Genomic DNA, 23,871 nt, shown 5'->3' with positions numbered 1-23,871 from the left:
CCTTTAGGGATGAGAAGGGGAATTGAGTGAAGGTGGTTAAAAGTTACAAACTTCCAGTTATACGAAAAGTAAGTCCTGGGAATGTAATGCACACAACATGAAGACTACGGTGAACTCTAGTGTATGGTGCATTTGAAAGTTACTAAGAGAGTAGATCCTAAAAGACGTTATTGCAAGGAAAACATGTATTTTTTTCTTTTTCTGTGGATGTAAACCAAACTTATTGTGGTAATCATTTCACAATACATGTAAGTCAAATCATTAGGCTGTACACCTTCAACTTATACAGTGCTGCATGTGAATTATATCTCAATAAAACTGGAAAAAGAAAAGCCCTTTCTTGTATAAAATGAAGGCAGCAATAAATAGTAGATGATAGGTTTAACTTAAAAAATAATATCCTTGTTCTGGGCATAATAAAAAGTGTGAACAACTTTTTTGAAATGCTGCTGACCAACCAAATGCAAAAATTGGAAATGACTCCTTTAAAGAAAGGTTGTTTTTGAATGGAAGGTCCTCTAAATAATCTTGCCTTGTGGTGACAGAGTACAGGGAGTCCCCTGATGTCATACTCCCAATGTCTCCCACTTCCTGGCTCAGAGGTCTTTAAAGATAGGGATGACACACCATTCAGGGCTGTATCCCCAGGGCCAGCACAGGGGCTGGCACATGGAGAGAAGACTTTAATAACAGACTATGAAAGTATTGAGGGCGCTAACTCTGTGGAAGTTCTGACCCTGAACTCCTCTGGGGACTCCTACCATTCAGAAACTCAGCTGTCAGGGGCTGCCTCTCCTGAGAGTCTCTACTGAGTGCATCAATCACAATTAAAATAGTTGCTATGGCAAGACTGACTTCTCTTATTCCCACTCATAAAGTTCTCTGAAGCTGTTCTAGGCTAGGCTAAGAACCTGCTGTCTCCCAGGCTAAGTGCCCAGCTTAGGGCACTGCCTACCTTCTCCCTGAGGACACTCACAGGTCCTCACTTCAAACAGGAGTCTTGGGGTTGCTGTGGCAGGGCCTTGGGCAAGGGGCAATGCATTGCATCTTTGGCTGGAACTCAGTTCCCTACAGCATATTTATGGGCAGGTCTGGAATCTGCATCACATCTTGACAGATGTTGCTTTGTGACTGGGAATTCCACAGTTGAACAGGAAATGCACAGTTTAACATAAGAGCTTTGCCAGCTGTTCAATATGGAAAATCAGACAATGCTGGCTAGTTCAAATGAAAATGACATAGATGGGAAAGATGCAATCACTTAACAACACATGTTTAAATGAGCACCCAGTATGTGTCAAGCAATGTTCTCAGTACTAGGGAGAGGGACATGAACACCACTAAAGCCCTACCTTATGAAGTTAACCTGCTAGCAGGGAAAACAAACCATGAACACTCATGTCAGTCAGTGGTAAGTGCCATGGAGAAAACTAAAAAGCAGGGTAAATGAACACAGCATGACAAGAGGAAGTAGCCAAGGGAACAATTTTAGAAAGAAAGACCTCTCTGAAGGAGTGATGCTGAGCAAAGACCTGAATGAAGCAAGAGAGAAGCCATGCAAAGATGTGGCAAAATGTGTTACAGGCTGAGGGCACAGCAAATGTAAGATCAGAAAGAGCAGACCGGGGACAGAAGACACAAAAACAAATCTTAGCTGATGGCTGGGCAGGAATCCCAGTAAATCATCATCTCCAACTGAAAGGTCAAAAAATCTTTAAGGCTGAAGAACAGATTTAGAGAGAAGCAAAGGAAGTACCTTTCATTGTTAAAATCTGTGGCATACCGAGAGTCCTCTGGAACAGTAAAACATGAGAGAAAATCTTTTAAAAAGAATGCTCTTTTAAAAAACTTTCCTACACAATGTTCAACTGAATGGCTGAAGACAGACTGGTTGACTTTTCTCAGATGCCACAGAAGGGACTTCTGCCTTAATTAAGAAGTAAGCACAATGGCCTTTGGAAGGTCCTCATCACACTGAGATCTGAGTCAAATGTTTGACTTTCTTTTCAGTTTTTATTTCCTTTCAGGTTTCTCTGTTGAAAATGAAATAGTCATGTGATTCAGAGGGGTCTTACAATTACCAACTACAACCAAAGGAAGGATATAGCACAGTAAGTCCTTCACCCTTGGAGTGTTCAGAGATAATGCACACTGTGCCTGAGCACCCACAGTAACTGGCACGTCTCTTCCTTTTATGCCATCCCTAGTCCTCTTGGAGGCAAGGAAGGCATGGGGCTGGGCAGGAGGTAAAAGGGGACTGACTGGGTCCAGACAGGGACAGTTGCTCTTGGTGACTATACATGTAACATACCCCAAAGCCTAGATTATTTTCTTTTTTTCCTTCAAAGATTCAGGCTCATATGAGTTCAATGAATTATTTACAAATATTTAAAAATCTTTTTGTTTATTCTTCCCTCATAAGATATTTCCATTTTCCATTCAGAGAAATCACCTCTATGAAAAAACTAAAAATGTAAGCAGAAAAAAATTCCCCAAATACCCTTGCGGAGACCCCAGGTGACCATTAGACAAATCAAAATGCTGCTAACAAACATGAGCAGGTAGACTCCTGATTAATGGGACCAAGAAATTATCAAATTAAGAGGATGTATCCAGACTTGTTATTACAGTGGTTCCTAAATCTAATGATTGGTGTCCTTATAGGAAGGCCATGTTATGACAGAGGCAGAGATTCCCATAGGCCCTTTGGTTTCCACTGCACAATTCTGAATAATATGGAAAATTTTAGAAATGCCTACATCACATTGCAGCAGACCTGACTATTCCGAGAGCCCAAGGATCTCTCTAATTGTGCTCTCAAGGGACCTCAATGTAACCTGACACACTGTGATTCTCCTCCACTCTGTTCCAGCTAGGGTGGGTTCACCATTTCTGTTGTAGAGAAGAACCTGCAAATGGACTGCCTGAAGGCAAAAACCAGTCACTGAATAATTTTTGTCTGACTTTGTAAAGTTTAAAATGTTAAAAAAACTGGTTGCCAACATCTGAAAATAGAGTATTTTCCATTAAAATCAAATCTACAATTTCCTTGACAAAACTGGAAGCTCTTGGGCCCATCTCAGGCCCAAGTTCCCCCATGGCACTGGCTGGCTGGGTGTAGCTGCCTCTTTAGATTAGAGGATCTCTGGTTTGTCCCAATCCCTACCTTGGCCACCTGGTCCTATAAACACTTAAGTTCATGATTCTGAGACAGGGCTTTGCAGCTAGAGCCACAGATAAGATGCTTGCTCTACTGCTTCCCAGTTGTGTCAGCCTCGGACAGTTATATGAGCCTTCTGAGCCTTGGCTTACGTATCTATAAAAAAGGATTACTAAAGAAAGTGAAATGACATGATATGCGTGAAAGTACTTGGTATATTGCCCAGAACATAAAAGGACCTTGATAAAAGTGTTTCCTCCCTCTAAGCTCTCACATACTTCTCTCCTCACTTAGGAAGTCTTGTCTTAGTTGTTCCACCTCATTGTCTCCCTCTCCCAGTGGAAAGATCAAGACTTTCTACTGTGGCTCACTCATGCTTTCCTTTACTCCTCAAATACTTACAGGGGTCTACTCTGTGCCAGGTGCTTTGCTAGATTACAGGCATTGTGGAAATGGCTCCTGTTCTCATGAAGCTTTTAGTTTAGTGGAAAAGACTTGCAAAACAAAAAAAATAAGTAAACAGACCAACTAAGTTGATTTCAGTTTATGATACATATTATGAAAGAAATGATCAGGTTGGGAAAGAGAGAATAACACTGACGCTTAACTTTAGATAGAAAGGTCAAAGAAGGCTGCTGTGAGGAAGTGGCATTTAAAACAAGATTCAATGCTGAGCAGAAGGGAGCCAGATAAAGGTTTAGGGAAAACTGTTCCAAGTAACAAGAAATGTTCTGGCATATAGAAAGCCCTAAGAGGAAGGAACTCTTAGAACTGATCTTAGAAGCCCATGGACAATGAAGAATGACCCAAGGACTCTAAAGAGGGATATGGGATGACCCTGCTGGGAATCTGGATTTCATTCAAAGCACAACAAGAGTGCGCTGGTCGGGTAGCTCAGTTTGTTAGAATGTTGTCCCGATACACCAAGATTGTGGGTTTGATCCATGATCCGGGAACATACAAGAATCAACTAATGAATATATAAATAAATGGAACAACAAACTGATGTGTGTGTCTCTCTCTAAAATCAATAAATTAAAAAAAAGTACAATGAGAGCTACTCAAGGGGATTTTCCCTTCTAAAACTAGGTCTTCAAGTTTCTTATACTATTTTACATCTACCTTACAGAATTTACACACACACACACACACCACATACATACATACATGTGTTTACAAATGTACATGAATATATATCAAATTTGTCGGATCATTACAGGTCAGGGTATATTAGAGCATAACAAAGGACAATAGCAAAGATAATTAAATTAAAAATAAAAAGTAAAAGAAATCTGTTAAAAGATATTCTTGATCTTTAAACTCATATGAATTGTTAGTGTTGCTTGTAGGCAATGATCAGACAAGTAACTTCTCCATTTAGCCCCACTAACTCAATCCCTGCAAAGTTTAGGTGGATAAATAATTTGATACAGCCTTCTTCCCTGAATAACATGAAAGAGTATTTTCTAAAAACATTCAGGGTTTTAAATAAGTAAATACTGGGAAATGCTTTACATTTTAAACAGATCTTTCTGGATGTTGGATGAAAAAAAGAACAAAACAAATAGAAACTGAGGAAATGTTGGGATGCCACTGGAGTGAGAGCTAAAGGTTGTGGCTGTGTCTAGAAAGAGGACCACTCTGAGGTGCATGCTTAAAGGAAAAGCAAGAGCATGTGCAGGTGGTTGAAGAAGTCAGGATTGGAGAATGAAGAGCCAGAAATGACTCTCAGGTTTCTAGCCTGAGCTTGGGGAGGTGGAGAGGCAAGGGTTGGCAGAAATTCAAAAGTCTGGTTTTGGCTTGCAAAGTATGATATGTCCAAGTAGATATATAAAGTAAACTACCAGATATATGAGTTTGGAGATCAAAGTAAACTTCTGGTTTCAACTTCAACAGGTAAAGAGCCGGGAAGTCACTGTTTCAGCCTTATAACATAAAAGGGCCGGACAAAATGAAAATCAATGACTTTCCTAGGGCTCATTAGAGAGTTGTTGTGTGCAAAGTAACTCTATCCTGAAATCTGGAGATGGGTGACACAAAGTCTGAGATCTACTTACCTGGAGCAGAAGCCAACCTGGAAGGACACTCAAACGGTAACTATGATGAATTGCTGGAGACAGCATGGACTAGCATGGGAGTGAGAAACTCCTGGGGGTCACAGTCTTAGCTCCAGGAACCTCACTTGGTTCTCAGGGTGAGGAGATGAGAAAGATCCCCTGGTAGCTCTGGCAGGGGAAGGGTAAGAGTAGTTTTTGTAAAATAAACTAGAAGTGTTCTCCATAACCAAGACTTATTCTCCAATGGAAAAGACTCTGCCACAGTCTTATCCCACCTGGAAACTCCAGGCCCTTCTAGCCTTCCTGACTCACGGGGGAGGAGAGTGGGGGTTAAGAAACACTTGAGAAGGTCACGGGACCTCTAAGAAACAGATTTCACAAGAAGATTATAGAATGCCTCCTTTCCTACCATACCACTGTAACCCCCAACATAACAGGGGGTTACAGCTGGAAGAGCTTCAGGACACAGACTCTCTAAGGACAATCTAAGGAAGCCCTAAGTCAACAGGGGAGACAAAGACACTAGATGAATTTGAAGCCTATGGCACCTATAACTACAGCAAACATTTAAACATAGCTCAACCCCTAGTCAGATTAACACAAATTCTCACACTAGAGGCTTTACCTCAGTTCCTATTACCTAATGCAGCTGATACTGTCTGGCCTTCAGCAAAAATTTACAAGGCTTGCCAAAAGGTAAGAAAACTACAATCTGAAAAGACAAAATAAGCAACAGAACCAGACTCAGATATGACACAAATATTGGAATTATAAGATAAGGAATTTAAAATAACCATGATTAATATGTCAAGGTCTTTAAAGAAAAAAAGCTGACAACATATAAGAACAGATGAGAAATGTAAACGGAGATGGGAGTTCTCAAAAAAGTAGAAAATGCTAGCAATCAAAAACACTGTAACAGAAATGAAGGATGCTTTGATGGCTCACTAGTACACTAGACATTACTAAGGAAAGAATCAGTGAGCCTGAAGATAGGTCAACAGAAACTTCCTTAACTGAAGTGCAAAGGAAAAAATAATTAAAAAAGCAAAAGGAAAAAAACAGAAAAGAATATACAAGAACTATGGGACAATGTCATAATGTAGCATATACATAATTGGAATACCAGAGGGAAAACAAAGAAGAAATATTTGAAGTAATAATGATCAAGAACTTTACAAAATTAACGACAAGACCACAAAACCATAGATCTGTGAAGCTCAGCTATCAAGCAGAATAAATGCTGAAAAACTATATCTAGGCATACCCTGTTTTCTAAGGCCAAATACAAATTAAACATAAGAGGCTTAACTTTCCCTGTTGAAAAATAAAGGAAGAGAATTCTCCTCCCTTTCCCTTTCCTTTTAGAACTTTTCGCTCAGTCCTTTTCTTACATAAGTAAATCTTCATAGTGGTTAGATGATCCTCTTGTCAGTCTTACACCTCAGGAATGTTTTCCAAGGACTTGGAAGACATCTTTTTAAAATGCCAACTTCAAAAGAGATAACTCCCTATCTCCTAGTTCTGTGGGAGAGAAAGAGCCTAACTAGGCGGTCACTTGCTCCCATTTGCAAACCACCTCCTGTCATAGAAATGTAAGAAGTTTGCCCTGGCTGGTGTGGCTCAGCGGACTGAGATCCGGCCTGTGAACCATTTGGTTGCTGGTTCAACTCCTGGTCAGAGCACTTGCCTGAGTTGCGGGCCAGGTCCCCACTTGGCAGCATGCAGAGGAAACCGATGTTTCTCTAGCTAGCACATTGATGCTTCTCTTCCTTTTTCTGCCTCCCACAGTCCCCCTCTCTCTGGGGGAGTAAATAAATAGTAATAAAAGTAAATAAAATCTTTAGTACCAATGTACTGGGTAATTATAGCAAGTGGATAAGTGAAATGAATGACAGAAATGCCACAAAGAACAGAAGGAAGTAAGGAATTGGGAATCCTGCTATAAGGTACCTGCATTGTATGTGAAACAGAATAGTGTTATCTTAAGGTAGACTTAGATTAGTTAAAAATGTATATTATAAACTCTAGGGCAACAAAAACATTTGTCAAGTGTGTTTGATACACTAACAGAAGAAATAAAAGAGATCAAGTAAACTGTTCAATCAAAACCAGAAAATGCAGAAAAGGAAGCCCCAGCAACAAATAGAAAACAGTTAACACATGACTGATATTATATCCAAAATCACTTTAAGTGTGAATGGTTGACTTCCAGCCAAGATGGAGGCGTAGGTGGACATACTGTGCCTCCTCACACAACCAAAATTAAGGACAACAACAATTTAGAAACAAACAAAAAAACCCAACCAGAACAGACAGAAAATTGAAATGTATAAAAGTCTGACAACCATTCATCTAGACCAGTAAGAGGGGCGGAGTTGGAGGCTGGGGGAGAGGGGTCGGGACAGGAAAAAGCGGTGGCTGGCAGACCCTGGCGTGCAGGGTGCAGGTGGCTATTGGCAGATCCCAGGCGTGGGGAGGCAACGAGCAGACCCAGTGAGGCGTGCAAGGCAGACCGCACAACCCAGGGACCCAGTGCTGGGAAATAAAGCTAAAAGCACCGACTGAAAACACTTGTGGGGTTGAGGTGCCCAGAGAGACTCCCAGCCTCACAGGAGAGTTTGTTGGAGAGACCCACAGGGTCCTAGAACGTACACAAGCCCACTCACCCGGGAACCAGCACCAGAAGGGCCTAATTTGCTTGTGGGAAGGGGCAGAGGGGGCTGAAATCCAACAGAGAGAGGAGCAAGTGCCATTGTTCCCTCTTGGACCCTGCCCTCACATACAATGTCACAACCCAACAACTGGGTTGCCCTGTCCTGGTGAACACCTAAGGCTCTGTCCCTCATATGTGACAGGTGCAACCAGACCAAAAAAAGAAAAAGAAAAAAAAAAAAAGGCTCAAATGGAAGAACAAATGAAAGCCCCAGAGCCAATACTTTTAAGCAACCAAGACATAGCCAACCTATCAGATGCACAGTCCAAAACACTGGTGATCAGGATGCTCACAGAATTGGTTGCATTTGGTCCACAAATTAGATAAAAAAATGAAGGCTACACACTAAGTGAAATGAAGAAAAATGCACAGGGAACCAATAGTAATGGAAAGAAAACTGGGTCTCACATCAGTGGAGACGACCAGAAGAAAGAAAAAAACATACAATTAGAAAAAAACAAAGTAAGAATTCAAAAAGTGAGGAGATGCTTAGGAACCTCCAGGACATCTTAAACATTCCAACGTCTGAATTATAGGGGTACCAGAAGGAGAAGTGGAAGACCAACAAGTGGAAAAGTTATTTGAACAAATAATAAAGAGAACTTCCCCAATCTGGCAAAGGAAATAGACTTCCAGGAAGTCCAGGAAGCTCAGAGAGTCCCAAAGAAGTTGGACCCAAGGAGGAACACACCAAGGCATACCATAATTACATTACCCATGATTAAAATGAAGGAGAGAAGTCTAGAAGCATCAAGAGATAAGGGGACAGTTACCTACAAAAGAGTTCCCATCAGACTGTCAGCTGATTTCTCAAAAGAAACCTTACAGGCCAGAAGGGGCTGGAAAGAAGTATTCCAAGTCATGAAAGGCAAGGACCTACATCCAAGATTGCTCTACCCAGCAAAGCTTTCATTTAGAATGGAAGGGCAGATAAAGAGCTTCTCAGATAAGGTCAAGTTAAAGAAGTTCATCATCACCAAGCCCTTATTTTATGAAATGTTAAAGGGACTTATCTAAGACAAAGAGGATGGAAAATACAAATAGTAAAATGTCAGCAAACTCACAACTATCAACAACTGAACCTAAAGAACAAAAACAAAAATGGACTAAGCAAACAATAAAACAGGAACAGATTCACAGAAATAGAGATCACATGGAGGGTTATCAGCAGGGAGGGTGGAGAATGGGGGAAATAGTACAGAGAATAAGAAGCATAAATGGTAGGTACAAAATAGACAGGGGGAGGTTAAGAATAATATGGGAAATGGAGAAGCCAAAGAACTTATATGTATGACCCATGGACATGAACTAAGATGGGATGATGGTGGGAGTGGGAGGGGGCACCAGGTGGAGGGGAATAAAGGAGAGAAAAAAATGGGACAACTGCAGTAGCATAATCAATAAAATCTATTAGAAAATAAAGACCAAGAGGAAGCTCTATGTGTACCACACAAAACCACCTTCAAAAGACGTTAAAAAAAAAAGAGTATGGAGCAGAAGTGTAAGCAAAATGTTGACACATGTTTACAAATATGCTCTATGTATTTATACATGTGTTTGTGGGTGCATATGTAGAGCCTGTTTCTGAAAGAATAAATAAGTAATATGGTAACAGAGGCTACCTCTTGGGAGACACCTGGGGAAAAGGAGGAAAGACGACTTTTATTCTGTACCCTGTTTGCTGTGATTGCTGTTATGGTGTGCATCTATTACTCATTCACCTACGAACAAGCAATACCTCCTTATCAGTACCTGAGAAGGGCCACTGGAACTTCAGAGTGAGAAAGGAAACATCAGGTGGTTGTAGATGTAGAAATGAGAGAGCAGATACTGGCAGCTCTAAGAAGGGATGTATAGGAATAAAGAGCTAGTGGAAGGAAGTAGACAAAGGAGGGTGCTATAAGAATCCCAAATGCCTTCCAAAGGGGACTGAAATAAAGACTGCAAAATTTTTAAAAGTATACAAACAGCAGAAGTCCTTTCTAGTAAAATGTGAAACCTCAATATATAATAGATGAAAGAAGTATTTTATTATATAAATGTACTTTATAAACTCAAATTTAAACATTCTTTTAGGTCAAACAATGAGTACAATAATGCTCTCCTGAAAAACACAAACTTGAAATGGGGAGTATGGAGGAAAGTCTCAGGAAAACTTTAAATTCACAAAGGTGGCAAGAGAACCTTTACACCAATGTCTGCCCCAAAGAGAATCAACACTGCAGTAAAAGTGAGTGCACTGGTGATCTCCAGTGTCAAATGTGGTACATGACATGCTCAAGTGTTTTTCTTTTCATCAATTATAATCACTCTGAAAATGGAATTAAAAAATAAAATTTGAACCTAATGTTTGTGTCTGGGAAGCAATAAAGAACACCATTTCAATACCACTGGTCTGGAAAGATGTACATACAATGAAAACCTGTGAGATTTACTGAAAAGCTACTTTGTGATTCAATGGCTTAGTTAAGCTTAATTCTCAGGTAAGTGCTGTTATCCTATGGCTCTTCTTAATCTTAGTTAATGGTATGTTTCATATTAACTTTCCCAATGTTGATGATTGAACTACGATTATGTAAATGAATGACATTGTTCTTATAAGTATTAAAGTATCCAGGGCAAAGACAAGTGATGTCTCTAATTCTCAAATGATTCAAATATATATATATATATACACACATTCAGAATTGAAGAATCTGGAAAAGGGTTTGCTAATGAATTTCCATGTATTATTTTCCATAAGTTTGAGATTATATAAAAATAAAACAAAAAATTAAAACTCAGTTGCTAACATTTATTGATGTTTACTTTTTATAGGATTAAGGGAATTACCTCATTTAATCTTTTAAAAATTCTCTAAAATAGGTATGATTTTTGTTGTTATTTTATAGCTATACATACAGATCATGGAAACTTTCCCCAGGGTCACATGGCTGAGTGGAGACAAAATTTCACCCTAAGTCTGTTCCACTCAGAGTCGAAGTTCCTAAATGCTGCCTAGCCTGTCATCCTTACTGTGTAAACTTTCCTTCCCAAACTTATCACAGAAGCTACTATTGAGTTCCAAGCATTGTTATTTATTAAAACATCATAGTACTTATTCGCTTCCCAGGCCTCAGGGCATGGGAGAATCAACACTGAAGTCAGGGCTGGAAATGAAAAATTCATCCAAGCCATCAGCACCAACATCAAGAACCTAGAAATCATACTATAACTTAATTTTCCTTTAAAAAACATAAAATTTGAAATACAGTCAGTTCCTGTGCACTACATTTACTATTTTATACATACACACACACACAACTTTTCTTATCATTTTAAAAAATCCTCACTTGAGAATATGTTTATTGATTATACAGAGAAAGGAAAGGAGAGGGGCCCTGGCTGGTGTAGCTCAGTGGATTGAGCTCGGGCCGTGAACCAAAGTGTCACAGGTTCAATTCCTAGTCAGGGTACATGCCTGGGTTGCAGGCCATGACCCCCAGCAACTGCACATTGATGTTTCTCTCTCTTTCTCTCTCTCTCTCTCCCTCCCTCCCTTCCTTCTCTAAATCAATCAATCAATCAATCAATCTTTATAAATCTTTAAATAAATCTTTAAAAGAAAAAAAAACTTCTTGGTTTAAAAAAAAAAAGAAAAGAAAAGGAGAGGGAAACATCAATGTGAGATAGAAACATTGATTAGCTGCCATCTGTTATGTTCCCCATCTAGGAATGGAACCTGCAACCTAGGTATGTGCCCTGACTGAGAATAGAACCTACAGCCTTTTGGTGTACAAGATGATACTCCAATCAACTGAGTACCCAGTCAGGGCTATATTTACTATACATAAAACTCAAGCTAACGAGTTATCTTTCCCAAGGGGCTGAAAGCTCAATGCCAAGGATCTAGGCTACATGAACTTACTGCAGCCATGAAAGCAATGTCACCATGGGCAGAGTACCAGGCAATGGGAATAGTCTTACTGAATGGAATGGGATGCTAGGACAGCCTTTAGAAAAACGTAAAGATTCTACTTACACCAATACAGGGGAAATGCATACTCTTTAGAAATATACACTAACTACTGACAGAGTCTCCTGGGGGAACTGTGTTTTCATCTGCCATCAGACAGATGTGATAGCATGATGTAACAGCCATGATTACATGCAGTTAGCTCCTTTTCCAGTCATAAGAATAATGTAAGTAGAATCCTAACACCTACTACATAAAACTAAAAAGGACCCATTTTGAAGTCACCCTCAGCAAATAAGAACAGGTAAAAGAGAAAAAAATAATTTAGTTATATAAAGTTCCTAATTCTGGTGAACAGTAGAACATTAATGTCAGGCCATTACTTCTGAATTTCCAAACACTCAGGTATGTGTTTCCTACTTGGTATTAAGTTAAAATAATGACAAGTATATGAACTCCTGTATTTATAAAATATCATGTAATATAGACATAATGGGAACAAAATTTTTAACTTATTTCATTTAGAACTCTTCTATGCTTAGTTTATAACACTCCATAAAGTCACTTTTAAGAGTGAGCAAACACAATAGAAATTATCTAGTAATTCTTGTAGTGTGTAGTGTAAATAAAAGCAATCTTTTTACTTATTCCTCAGATACCTGTTCACCCCGGTATTCTCTCACACTCATGTTATGTAACTAATATATTTTCTGCCACTCATCTCTTGATTTTTTTATTTGACCTTTTGATTCAGCTTGTTGAGATAACTACGAATCTTTAGTGTGAGTTTATTAATCCTACTTTCCATACCTATACCTTCACTTTGTTCAGTGGACCAGAGGCAGGTTCAGAGCCCTGGGGAAGACTAACTTCCCACCAGTAAATATTGATTAGTTAGTAACAACAACACTGGTAATAATAATCATTATACATAGACAATTAGTACATACTAAACATTAATATGTGTCAGGCGCTGTTCTAAGCACTTTATAAGCAATTACCATTGAATGCACACAATAACCTTATGAGGTACATATTATTATGTACATTGATACACGAAACAAGGGAGACATTGTAAAGTTAATCTTCCAGGGTCAAAAAACCTATAAAGTGGGGCATTGGTTTTGACTTCAAATGGGAGTCCATACTTTTTAACAACTAGGACATACTGCCTCTCAGTTTGGATGCACATAAGTAATGAACTTCATTCCAATAGTTTGAAAAAATAGTTTAGACTTTTGTATTACAAGTTAATTCAAGCCCTGATCAACGTGGCTCAGTTTGCTGGACATCATCCTGCAAAAGGAAAGGTTACCAGTTGGATTCCCAGTCAGGGTACATGGTTGGGTTATGGGTTCAGTCCCTGGATGGGGCGCATACGAGAGAGGCAACTGATCGATGTTCATCTCTCACACCAGTGTTTCTCTCCCTCTCTTTCTCCTTGCCTTTCCCTCTGTCTATAAATAAATAAATAAGTTAATTTAATAAATGTAAACTTTTTCTTCTTCTATTTTTTAAAGAATAAAGTTGTACTCTACTTGATGCTCAAGGCACAACTCCTTAGTGATACCCTTAGGCATCTATGTCTATAACTAAGTAGGACTGGTGCAGGTACCTGAATGCGCTGAGGTGAGGCTACCGCAGAGTCGGTGGAGATTATCTGGATGCGTGGGGAGGGGCTGGTCATCCCTGGAGATTCCGGCCGAGAAGTCTGTGTACGTGGTACCTGTGGGTGAAAAGTGGTCTGGATCATAAGGGAGTTCAGAAAGTTGCCCAATGTGGTTGGAGAATGGTGCCTTTAGCTCCCCCCACATCCAAATTATAAGAGAAAATTCGTTTAGAAAGTCAAAAGAAGTGGTGAAAGAAATGGGCTCAGGAAATGAATTACAAAGACAAAAGAAGAGGGCCCTTGGAGCTTAGGAGAGACAAAGATAAAGGTAACACACTTGTGGAGGAAGACAAAGGGAATGGGAAAGGTACAGTTATGCTCCTGAGAGGGAGAGTGCATCACAACTTTTGCTTTCACAGTGGCATCATTAACTTTTACCCCAGGACATTTTTTTTCATTGCTTTAAGAAACAGGAAGAAAGGGAGAGAGGGAAAGGGGTGGGGTGGGGATGGACATCTGTGCAAAAGAGAAACACTGATTGGTTGCCTTCCATATGCGCCTCAACCAGGAATAGAACCAGCAACCTGGCCCAGGAATCAAACCTGAAACCTTTCAGTGTACAGGAAGACACTTGAACTAACTGAGTCATACTGGCTAGGACCCACGGGGGCTTTAAAGAAGTGATAAAACTAGTGTTCTAGAGTATGGAACCAATATGACAAAGGAATCAATGAGATATTGATATAGGATGGTGCAAAGAAAATATAATCGTAAAATAGCTTTCTAATGTTGTAAATACAAAGAAAAAAAAACTAAGGAATTTTCAAGTCTGTTCTGCACAACTTCAATAAAAAAGCTACCAAAATAACCTCTTTGAAATGATATTTGAATGCCTTCAAGTGGAGTTATAAAAACACTCCACTAACATGATAGTTCCCAGAAGGAATTCTTTACAGCACTACAGAAGACGGCAAACAGAACCAGCATTACACTGAGAACTACTGGGACTGGTAACCTCCCAGCCCCACTGGTACAGACCTTGGAAAAGCCCAACAGTAGTACAAGAATCTGGAATTTAGTCAATACCCACCGAAGCAAGGCTCAAGGTTCTGAGGGGTCACCTGGGCACCTGAAGTGAGTAGATATTTTTCCTTGAATAAAAGTATACCATGAACCAATGCTTTATAAACTCTTCCCAAAAATAAAAAGGAAGGAATACTTTCCAATTCATTCTATGAGGTCAATATTACCTGATACCAAAGCCAGACTAAAACATCACAATAAAACTACAGACCAATATTCCTTATGAATATAGGTGGAGCAATCCTCAACAAAACACTATCAAATAGTGATATAACCCTAACCCTAACCCTAACATTGATATAGAATCATATAAAAGGTTACATACCATGACTAAGTGGGATTTATCCAGGAATGCAAAGTTGGTTCAACATAAATCAAAAACTGTAATACACTACATCAAAAGAATAAGAGGACAAAAGCCACATGATTATCTTACTGGATACAGAAAAAGCATTTGACAAATCCAATACCTTTCCATGGTAAAAACATTCAGCTAACTATGACTAAAAGGAAAGTTTCAACCTGATAAAGAGTAGACCTGGACAATAAATTGAGGTTAATTTTGGTCAATTTCAGCTCTTGGAAGAGCAGCAGCCATCCATCCCCCAACTCCACCCTGCAGAAGGCAACTGTGCATTATGTTCCTACAGCAGTCTAACATAGTTTGTGGGAGCCAAGGGAGGCAAAAAGGACCTTGTCCTCCAGATATTGGGGAATCTGTGCTCTTAATTGCTGACTGCTGCTTCTGATCACAGAAGTGTGGACAAGGAGGCAATGACTGTTGTAGAACTTCCCCCTGTTTTTGCAAGCCCTTCATCTTTGGCTGAAGTGACTTCCAGGGGGCTTAAAAGGGCTGGATTGTTATTTTACACCACCCCATTTTTCTCTTTCCCCCCTTTTGGGAGCCAGACATCAAACACTAGGACATTCTAAAGCAACTGCATATACAGGAAAAATTAGAAATGCCCAGGGAAAAACACAGGTTTGAAAAGGCCTTAGAAGACTTCAAGTTTCATGCCAGGACAATCCTTGGCACAGAGACAGCTCACAAAAACAATGATGATAACGATGACAACAATAACAAAGCCCAGCAAATCCTGGGAAAGGGAGAGACTCTGATTTCCAGCGTTATCACATTATTAAATTGAAATGTCCTGTTTTCAACAACAAAAAATCACAAGGCTTATTAAAAAAAAAGAACTCAGGTAATTATGACCCATTTAAAGGAAAAAGATAAATTAACAAGAATTATCCTTGAAAAAGATATGACGTCAGATCTACTACACAAAGACTTTAGAACAACTGTCTAAATCAGGGGTGTCCAAATCTGTGGCCTGGATGGCTATGAATGGGGCCCAACACAATATGGTAAATTTACTTAAAATACTTTGAGATGTTTTTTGTACTTATATGTTGCAGTATCATGTAAAATAAATGTATGTACGCTCTCGTTATTTGTACACATGCATGGCTTCAGTTTTATGGCAGTGTGCAGTTTCCAGTGTGTTACCTTCCAAGTGCAGACAGTAGAACCGACACCATCATATGTTACATGTGGTGACTTAGCGAGGCAGTGATTATCAGAATTTCAACTGACCATTGCAATGTTAGGTGTTTTATGTTATTTAGAAGTCACATAAGCATTCTTATTTGATTATTAAAGAAAGGTACTTCTACACCTCGGCGGTGCCTCACACGTCATTGCCTGCCAAGCTTTATAATCAGCCCTTTGCCTCTCCCTGTACTGGCAGCCAAGAGGCTGTAGAAAGGCCCCAAACTTGCTTTCTATTTTCCTTTCAATTAATTTTCATAATAGAAATAAAGTCTCTTATCTGTTATTATTTTTTAAATCCAAGCATGGTTTCTACAATGTCTCAAAAGAAAAAAGAACTCCCTAAAAGAAAAATTGTGGATGAAGGAAGATTGTTTAATGAAAAGTGGACAGATGAGTACTTTTTGTTGAGGCAGGTAGTAAGGCACTCTGCTTAATTTGTAGGGAATATGTGCAAGTTTTCAAAGACTATAATTTGAAAAGGCATTATATGCAAAAACATGCTGCCAAATTCAATGCATATGAAGTATCATGTTGTAAGGAAAAAACAGGAACTGAAAAAAGTCTGTCTTCTCAACAAAATTATTTCAAAAAGTTACAACTCAGGCAAATTCTATTGTAAAAGCTAGTGAAGTGGTAGCATATTTAATAGCAAAAAAAAAATCTAAACCATTTACTGATGGTGAGTTTATTAAAAAATGTATAGCAAGTGTGGCAGATACATTTGCCCTGAAAAAGAAAAGAGGGATATTTCTAAAACCAGTTTGTCTTACTAGAATATAGTCAGGTGAATTGAAGAAACTGGAAAATTTATTAAAAGAAGTTTGGAGAACAAAGCTGCTAATTTGAATTTTATGCTTTGGTGATGGGTGGTAACGCTGATGCTATAGATATGGCTCAACTAGCCATTTTTATTAGAGGTATTAGTCACGAATATAATGTCACTGAAGAAACGGCTTCTTTAGTGCCATTGAAAGATACAACTAAATCAAGATTTACATGAAGCAGTGAAAAATACATTAAAGCAATTTTCTTTGTCCATTGTCAACATATCTGATTGAGGTACTGATGCTGCCCTGGTGATGTTAGGTTAAAGAGAGGGACTTGTGAAATTAATAGAAAATGATGCAATTTCTGCCCCAAACTCACATTTGATGAAGTATCACTGCACAGTACATTAAGAAAATTTATGCACAAAAGCTTTAAAATGGGTAATGGCATGCAAATCATCATTAAGACTATACATTTCATAAGAGCCAAGGGATTGAATCATCACCAATTCCAGGAATTTCTTAAAAATATTGATGTTGACTATGGTGATATGATTCACTTTTTGGAAGTAAGATGGCTAAGTAGAGGCCAAATATTGAAAATATTTTATGATTTGCGACATGTTATCAAGTCATTTTTGGTATCAAAAACAAATTTGTGTCAGAACTTGATAAAAAGTGGCTTACAGATTTAGCATTTTTAGTGGATTTAACTGCTCATTTAAATGAGTTAAACATACGTCTTCAAAGTAAAAACCAACTTATCAATACCATGTTTCAAACCATACAGCATTCCAAATGAAGCTGAAATTATGGCAAGCTCAAATTAAGGCAAACAATTTTATGCATTTTGACACACTGGCTAAACACAGTCCTGTAAACAGTGAAAATATGCACCCTTGCTTTTTGATTTGGTGCAAGAATTTGAAAACAAATGTCAAGATTTCTGGGAAAATAATCAATATTTTGCTATATTTGCAACTTCATTTTCAGTTTATATAAATGTTACTTGCCAATTTTCAAATGCAATGCAAAGAGCTGCAATCTGAGAAACTTAAAGAAAAATTTGATCGTATCTCTTTACTGGGCTTTTAATAGGTACTATCTTGCTAGAGACAAATATCTCGTTTCAAAATCACGCCTTATTCATGTCATCACTATTTGGCAGCGCCTACATTTGTGAGCCACTATTTCAAGAATGAAACACATTAAGAGTAAAATTAGAACCAAAATATCTGATGAGCACCTTGAGAACTCACTGAGAGCTGCAACTACTTCTATCAAACCAGATATTGATGCACTAGTTTCTCAAATACAACATCAAACATCCCACTAGTTTTATGTTGCCCTCTTTTCTTTTACAATAAAAAAATCAATGACATTTTAATTACTTAGATATGTACATATTCTATATTAGTGTTCACAAACTTGGGACCTGCTCAACAATTTTAAAAGATTACTGAAAGGGCTGCTGCATAATTAGGGTTATCACGTGAGGACCTTTTTGTTTATCTTTGGTGGCAGATATCACAAAAATTATGCACGTATCTTTTTTTTGCTCATCAGTTTTAGTGGATTTAATGTATGGCCCTAGACAATTCTTCCTCTTCCAGTGTGTCCTAAAGATGCCAAAAGGTTGGATATCCCTGGTCTAAATGATACTCAAAGACTCAAGGAAGATGTGGGAAAAGTCAGAAATAATGTATGAATAAAATATAAACTTCAATAAAAATCTAAAAAGAAAACAAAATTCTGACGCTGAAAAGTAAAATTACTGAAATGAAAAATTCACTAGAAGGATTTAAAGGCAGATTTCAGCAACAATCCGTGAACGTGAAGATAGAAGAATGGAAATTACCAAGTCTCAAGAATAGAAAGAAAAAAACTAAAGAAAAGTAACCAGAGCCAAAAAGGGCCTGCAGGACACCAACAGATGCGGAAACATGCTTTGTGGGAGTCAAGAAGAATAAGAATAAGAATAAGAATAAGAATAAGGAGGAGAGAAGACAGAATATTTAAAAAATAGCTGACAACTTCCCAAATTTGAAGACAGACATGAATAAAAGCATCCAAGAAGCTCAATAAAGTCCAAGTAAGAAGTCAAAGACCCATCATAGTCCTACTTACTTTCTTTTAATCCTCACCTGAGGACATGTTTACTGATTTTGGAGAGGGAGAGAGAGAAACGTCAATGTGAGAGAAACACTGAGTGGCTGCCTCCTGTATGCACTCTGACCGAGGTTCGAAGGCATAACCTTTTTGTGTATGGGACAACGCTCCAACCAACTGAGCTACCGACCAGGGCTATTGTTTAACTCTCAAAAGACAAGAGAGAATCTAGAAAGTAGCAAGAGAGAAGTGAATCATCACATACAAGGGATCCTCAACTAGAATATTTATAGATTTCTTATCAGAAATTCTGGAGGACAGAAGACAGTTGGCTGATATATTAAGAGTACTTAAAGGAAAAAAAAACCTATCAAGAATTCTATACCTGGCAAAGCTGCCCTTCAAAAGTGAGGGATAAATCAAGACATTCCCAGATAAACAGTCCAGGAAGTTCATAGTCATTAGACTGGCCCTACAAAAAAATGCTCAAGGGAGTCCTGCAAGATGAAATGAAAAGACCACAGATGGTAATTCAAAGCCAATTGGTAAAGTGAAAATCTTGATGAAGGGAAATATGTGGGCAATTATAAAATCTAGTATTACTCTAATGGTGGTTTGGAACTGTATTTTGGGCTTTTCCCCCACAATTTTAAAGACTAATACAGTTAAATTAAAAGAAACATGTTAGTTTAAAAGATAGCATTATTGCAACATTGAAACTTTAAATCTTGTTTTCTATATAATTTAGTGCACTAAATGCATTTAAAAGAATCATTATATTATGTTTTGGGCACAAAATGTATAAAGGTATAATTTTGTGACATTAACAACCAAAAAGGGTGGGCATAGGGTTTTAAAGGAGAAAAGTTTTTGTATGTCATTGAAATTAAACTGCAATAAATTCAAACTAGAGTGTTAAAACATTAGGATGTTAAATGTACTCACCGTAATTCTCTCAAAGATAACATAAAAGACTGTATCAATGCACTATACCACATTAACAGAATAAAGAAGAAAAACACACAATCATCTCAATTGATGCAGAAAAAGCATTTGACAAAAGTCAACATCCTTTCATAATAAAAACACTCAGCAAACTAGGAAGAGAAGGAAACTACTCTCACATAATAAAAGCCACACATGAAAAACCCCCAGTGAACATCATACTCACTGGTGGAAGAATAAAAGCTTTTCCTAAGATGAGGAACAAGACAAAGATGCCTGCTTTCACCACTTCGACTCAACACAGTACTTAAAATTCTACTCAGAGCAATTAGGCAAGAAAAAAGGGGGAGGGAGAAGGCATCTGAATTGGAAAGAAGTAAAATTATCCCTGTATGTAGATGATATTATCTTACACATTTAAAAAAGCCCTAACAATTACACACACACACACACACACACACACACCCCTTTTAGAATAAATGAGTTCAGCAAAGTAGCAGGATACAAAGTCAACACACAAAAATCAGTGTTGGTAACACTTGTATAAATGAACAATAAATAATCTGAAAAGGAAATTACAAAACAATTCCATGAAACAACATCAAAAAGAATTCTGAGGAATTAACTTAATCAAGGAGGTGAAAGACTCATACATGAAAACTGAAAAAATCCCTGCAATTAAAAACATAAAGGGGAACATATTCCATGTTCATGGATTGAAAGACTTAATTATTGATAAAATGGCAATGGTACCCAAAGTGATCTACAGATTGAATACAATTCCTATCAAAATCCTAATGATTTTTTTTGCAGAAATAGAAAAACCTATCATAAATTCTCAAGGGACCCCAAATAGCCAAAAATACTCTGAAAAAGAATGAAACTGGAGAGCTCACACTTCCTGATCTCAAAACTTGCTACAAAGCCAGTCATCAACATTGTGTGATAATGGCATTAAGACAGACATGTAACCCTGGCATAGTAGCGGAGCTGGTTAGAGTGTACCCTGATACACCAAGTTTGGGGGTTTGATCCCCAGTCAGGGTACATACAAGAAGCGACCACTGAATGCACAAATAAGTGGAACAACAAATTGATGTTTCCCTCACTCTTTTTCTTCCTATTTCTAAATTGAAAACAAAAACCAAAAACCAAAAAACCAAAAACAAACACAGACATATAAACCACAGAAATAGAACAGAAGAGAAATAAAGCCTCACATATGTGGTTAAATGAGTTTTGACAAGAGTGGCAAGACCATTGGGTGATGGAAAGGATAGTCTTTTCAACAATGTGCTGGGAAAAGTGTATATCCACATGCAAAAGAATGACAATGGACTCTTTTCTACCACCATATAAAAAACTAACTCAAAATGGATCAAAGACTTAAATTTAATGACCCAAACTATAAAACTCTTAGAAGAAAACACAGAAAAGCATCACAGTATCAGATTTGGCAATGGTTGCATGGATATGGCACCAAAGTCACCGGCAATTACAGAAAAAAGACACAAACTTAACTTTATAAAAATTTTAAAAATGTGTGCATTGAAAGACAATACTAACAGGGCAAATAAAGGCATCCAACAGAATGGGAGAAAATATTTACAAGTAATGTATCTGATAAGGCATTAATATCTAGAATATATGGAGAACTCCTAAAATTCAACATAAAAACAAAACAAAACTCCAACCCAATTAACAAATGGGCAGAGGATCTGAACAGACATTTCTCCAAAGATGATATACAAACAGCCAATAAGCACGTGAAAAGTTGCTCACTCAACATCACTAGTCATTAGGGAAATAAAAATCAAAACTACAATGAGATACTATCTCATACCGATTACCCACTAGGATGGCTACTTTGAAAACAAATACCAACAGAAAATAAAGTGTTGATGAGGATGTGGAGAAAGTGGAACCCTTGTTGACTGTGGGAATGTAAAACGGTACAGCTGCTGTGGAAAACAGCATGGAGTTCCCTCAAAAAATTAAACATAGAATTACCATAAAATACAGAAACTCTACTTCCAGGTACATACACAAAAGGACTGAAAGCAGTGTCTTGAAGAGACAGTTGTGTACACATGTTCATAGTGGCATTATTCCCAATAGTCAAGGGGTGAAAGTGACCCAAGTGTTTATGTAGAGATGAATGGATAATCAAATTGTGGTGTATTTATACAATAGAATATTATCCAGTCTAAAAAAGGAAGGAAATTCTGACATACAATACAATGTGGATGAACTTTGAGGACGTTATGCTAAGTGAAATAAGCCAGTCACGAAAAGACAAATATTGTATGACTCTACTTATGTGAGATACTGAGAAAAGTCAGATTCATAGTGACGGAAAGTAGAATGTTGGATCTAGAGACTGGGGTGAGAGGAGTAATCCCAGTTAGTGTTTATGCACATAAAATTTGAGTTTTACAACATGAAAAGTTATGAAGACTGTATATTGTTAATGTATTCAATACCACTGACCTGTATACTTAAATATAGTTAAGATGTTAAATTTTATATTATGTGTATTTTATCACTACAGGGAAAAATTAAATGGGTCAAAGATTTAAATAAAAGAGCTAAAACTATAAAACCAATAGAGGAAAACATAGGTATAAATCTTAGTTTACTTGTATTAGGTGGTGGTTTCTAAAACATGACACCAAAAGAAAGATACAGTGGATATCACTAAGATTAAAGTTTTGTGCTTCAAAGAATGCCATCTAGAAAGTGAAAAAACAGCCTACAAAAGGGAGAAAACTTTGCAAATCACATATCTAATAAATGGACACACATATATACAGTATAAAGAAGTATTACCCTGGCTGGTGTAGCTTAGTGGATTGAGCTCGGGCTGCGAACCAAAGTGTCACAGGTTCGATTCCCAGTCAGGGTACATGCCTGGGTTGCAGGCCGTGACCCCCAGCAACCGCACATTGATGTTTCTTGCTCGCTCTCTATCTTCCTCCCTTCCCTCTCTAAAAAGAAATAAATAAAATCTTAAAAAAAACCCTAATAGGTTAAAAAAAGAAGTATTACAACTTAAAAGATGGACAATAACAAGTATTGACAAGGATGTTGAGAAACTGGAACTCACATACACTGCTGACATGAAAATAGAATAGGTACAGCCTCTTTGGAACACAGTATGGCCAATCCTCAAAGGTTAAACATAAAGCTGCCATATGAACCAGTCATTCTACTCCTAGGTATATAAGTCATATGTCCACACAAAAACCCATATGGAAATGTTTACATCTATTCATAACACCTCAAAAGTACTATTATTCACAATAGTTCAAAAGCAGAAACAACTCAAATGTCCATCAACTGATGAATGGATAAATAATGTGGTATATATTCATGCAATAGAATATCACTTTGCAAGAAGAAATGAAGCACTGATACGTTCTACAATATTGATTAAATCAGTCACAAAAGACCCCATATTCTATAATTCCATATATGTAGAATGTCCAGAATAGGCAAACCCATAGGAATAGAAAGTAGATTAGCGGTTGCCAAGGACTGATGGGATGGGGGAAGGGGAATAACTGCTAAAAGGTATGAAGTTTCTTTTGGGAATGATGAAAACGTTCTGGAATTAGATGGTAGTGATGGCTGTTACAACCTGTGAACATACCAAAAAGTAACTATATACTTTAGATGAGGTAAATTTTATAGTAAGTGAATTCTATCTTAATTTTATAAAGCACATCATGGTTAATTACTGGAATAGTTATTAAAAAGATATTTTCTTTCATAAGCATTAATTTTATCCAGAAAAAAATTCACTATAAGACAAAAATTATCCTTGAAAACATTATGCTGAATGAAAGCAACTAGCCATAAAAGGCCATATGTTGTATGAATCCGTTTATATAAAATGTCCAGAATAGGCAAATT

General features: G+C 37.7%; 1 protein-coding gene across 5 annotated transcripts in view; it reads right to left on the bottom strand.

Annotated features, from left to right (window-relative positions):
• The window catches only part of NR2C2 (nuclear receptor subfamily 2 group C member 2), a 97,739-nt gene that overhangs the window by 25,161 nt on the left and 48,707 nt on the right, over positions 1 to 23,871 (bottom strand). For all 5 annotated transcript variants that reach the window (XM_036030760.1, XM_036030758.1, XM_028518508.2 and 2 more), the window contains one exon: positions 13,504 to 13,614. In XM_036030760.1, the coding sequence (XP_035886653.1) occupies positions 13,504 to 13,575 (72 nt within the window). In that variant the 5' untranslated portion in view covers positions 13,576 to 13,614. The remainder of the gene's footprint in view (positions 1 to 13,503; positions 13,615 to 23,871) is intronic.

The sequence above is a fragment of the Phyllostomus discolor genome, chromosome 7 (assembly GCF_004126475.2).
Source record: "Phyllostomus discolor isolate MPI-MPIP mPhyDis1 chromosome 7, mPhyDis1.pri.v3, whole genome shotgun sequence".
NCBI lineage: Eukaryota > Metazoa > Chordata > Mammalia > Chiroptera > Phyllostomidae > Phyllostomus > Phyllostomus discolor.
The sequence above is the reverse complement of the archived record's forward strand: the minus strand, read 5'-3'. Positions and strand labels throughout refer to the sequence as shown.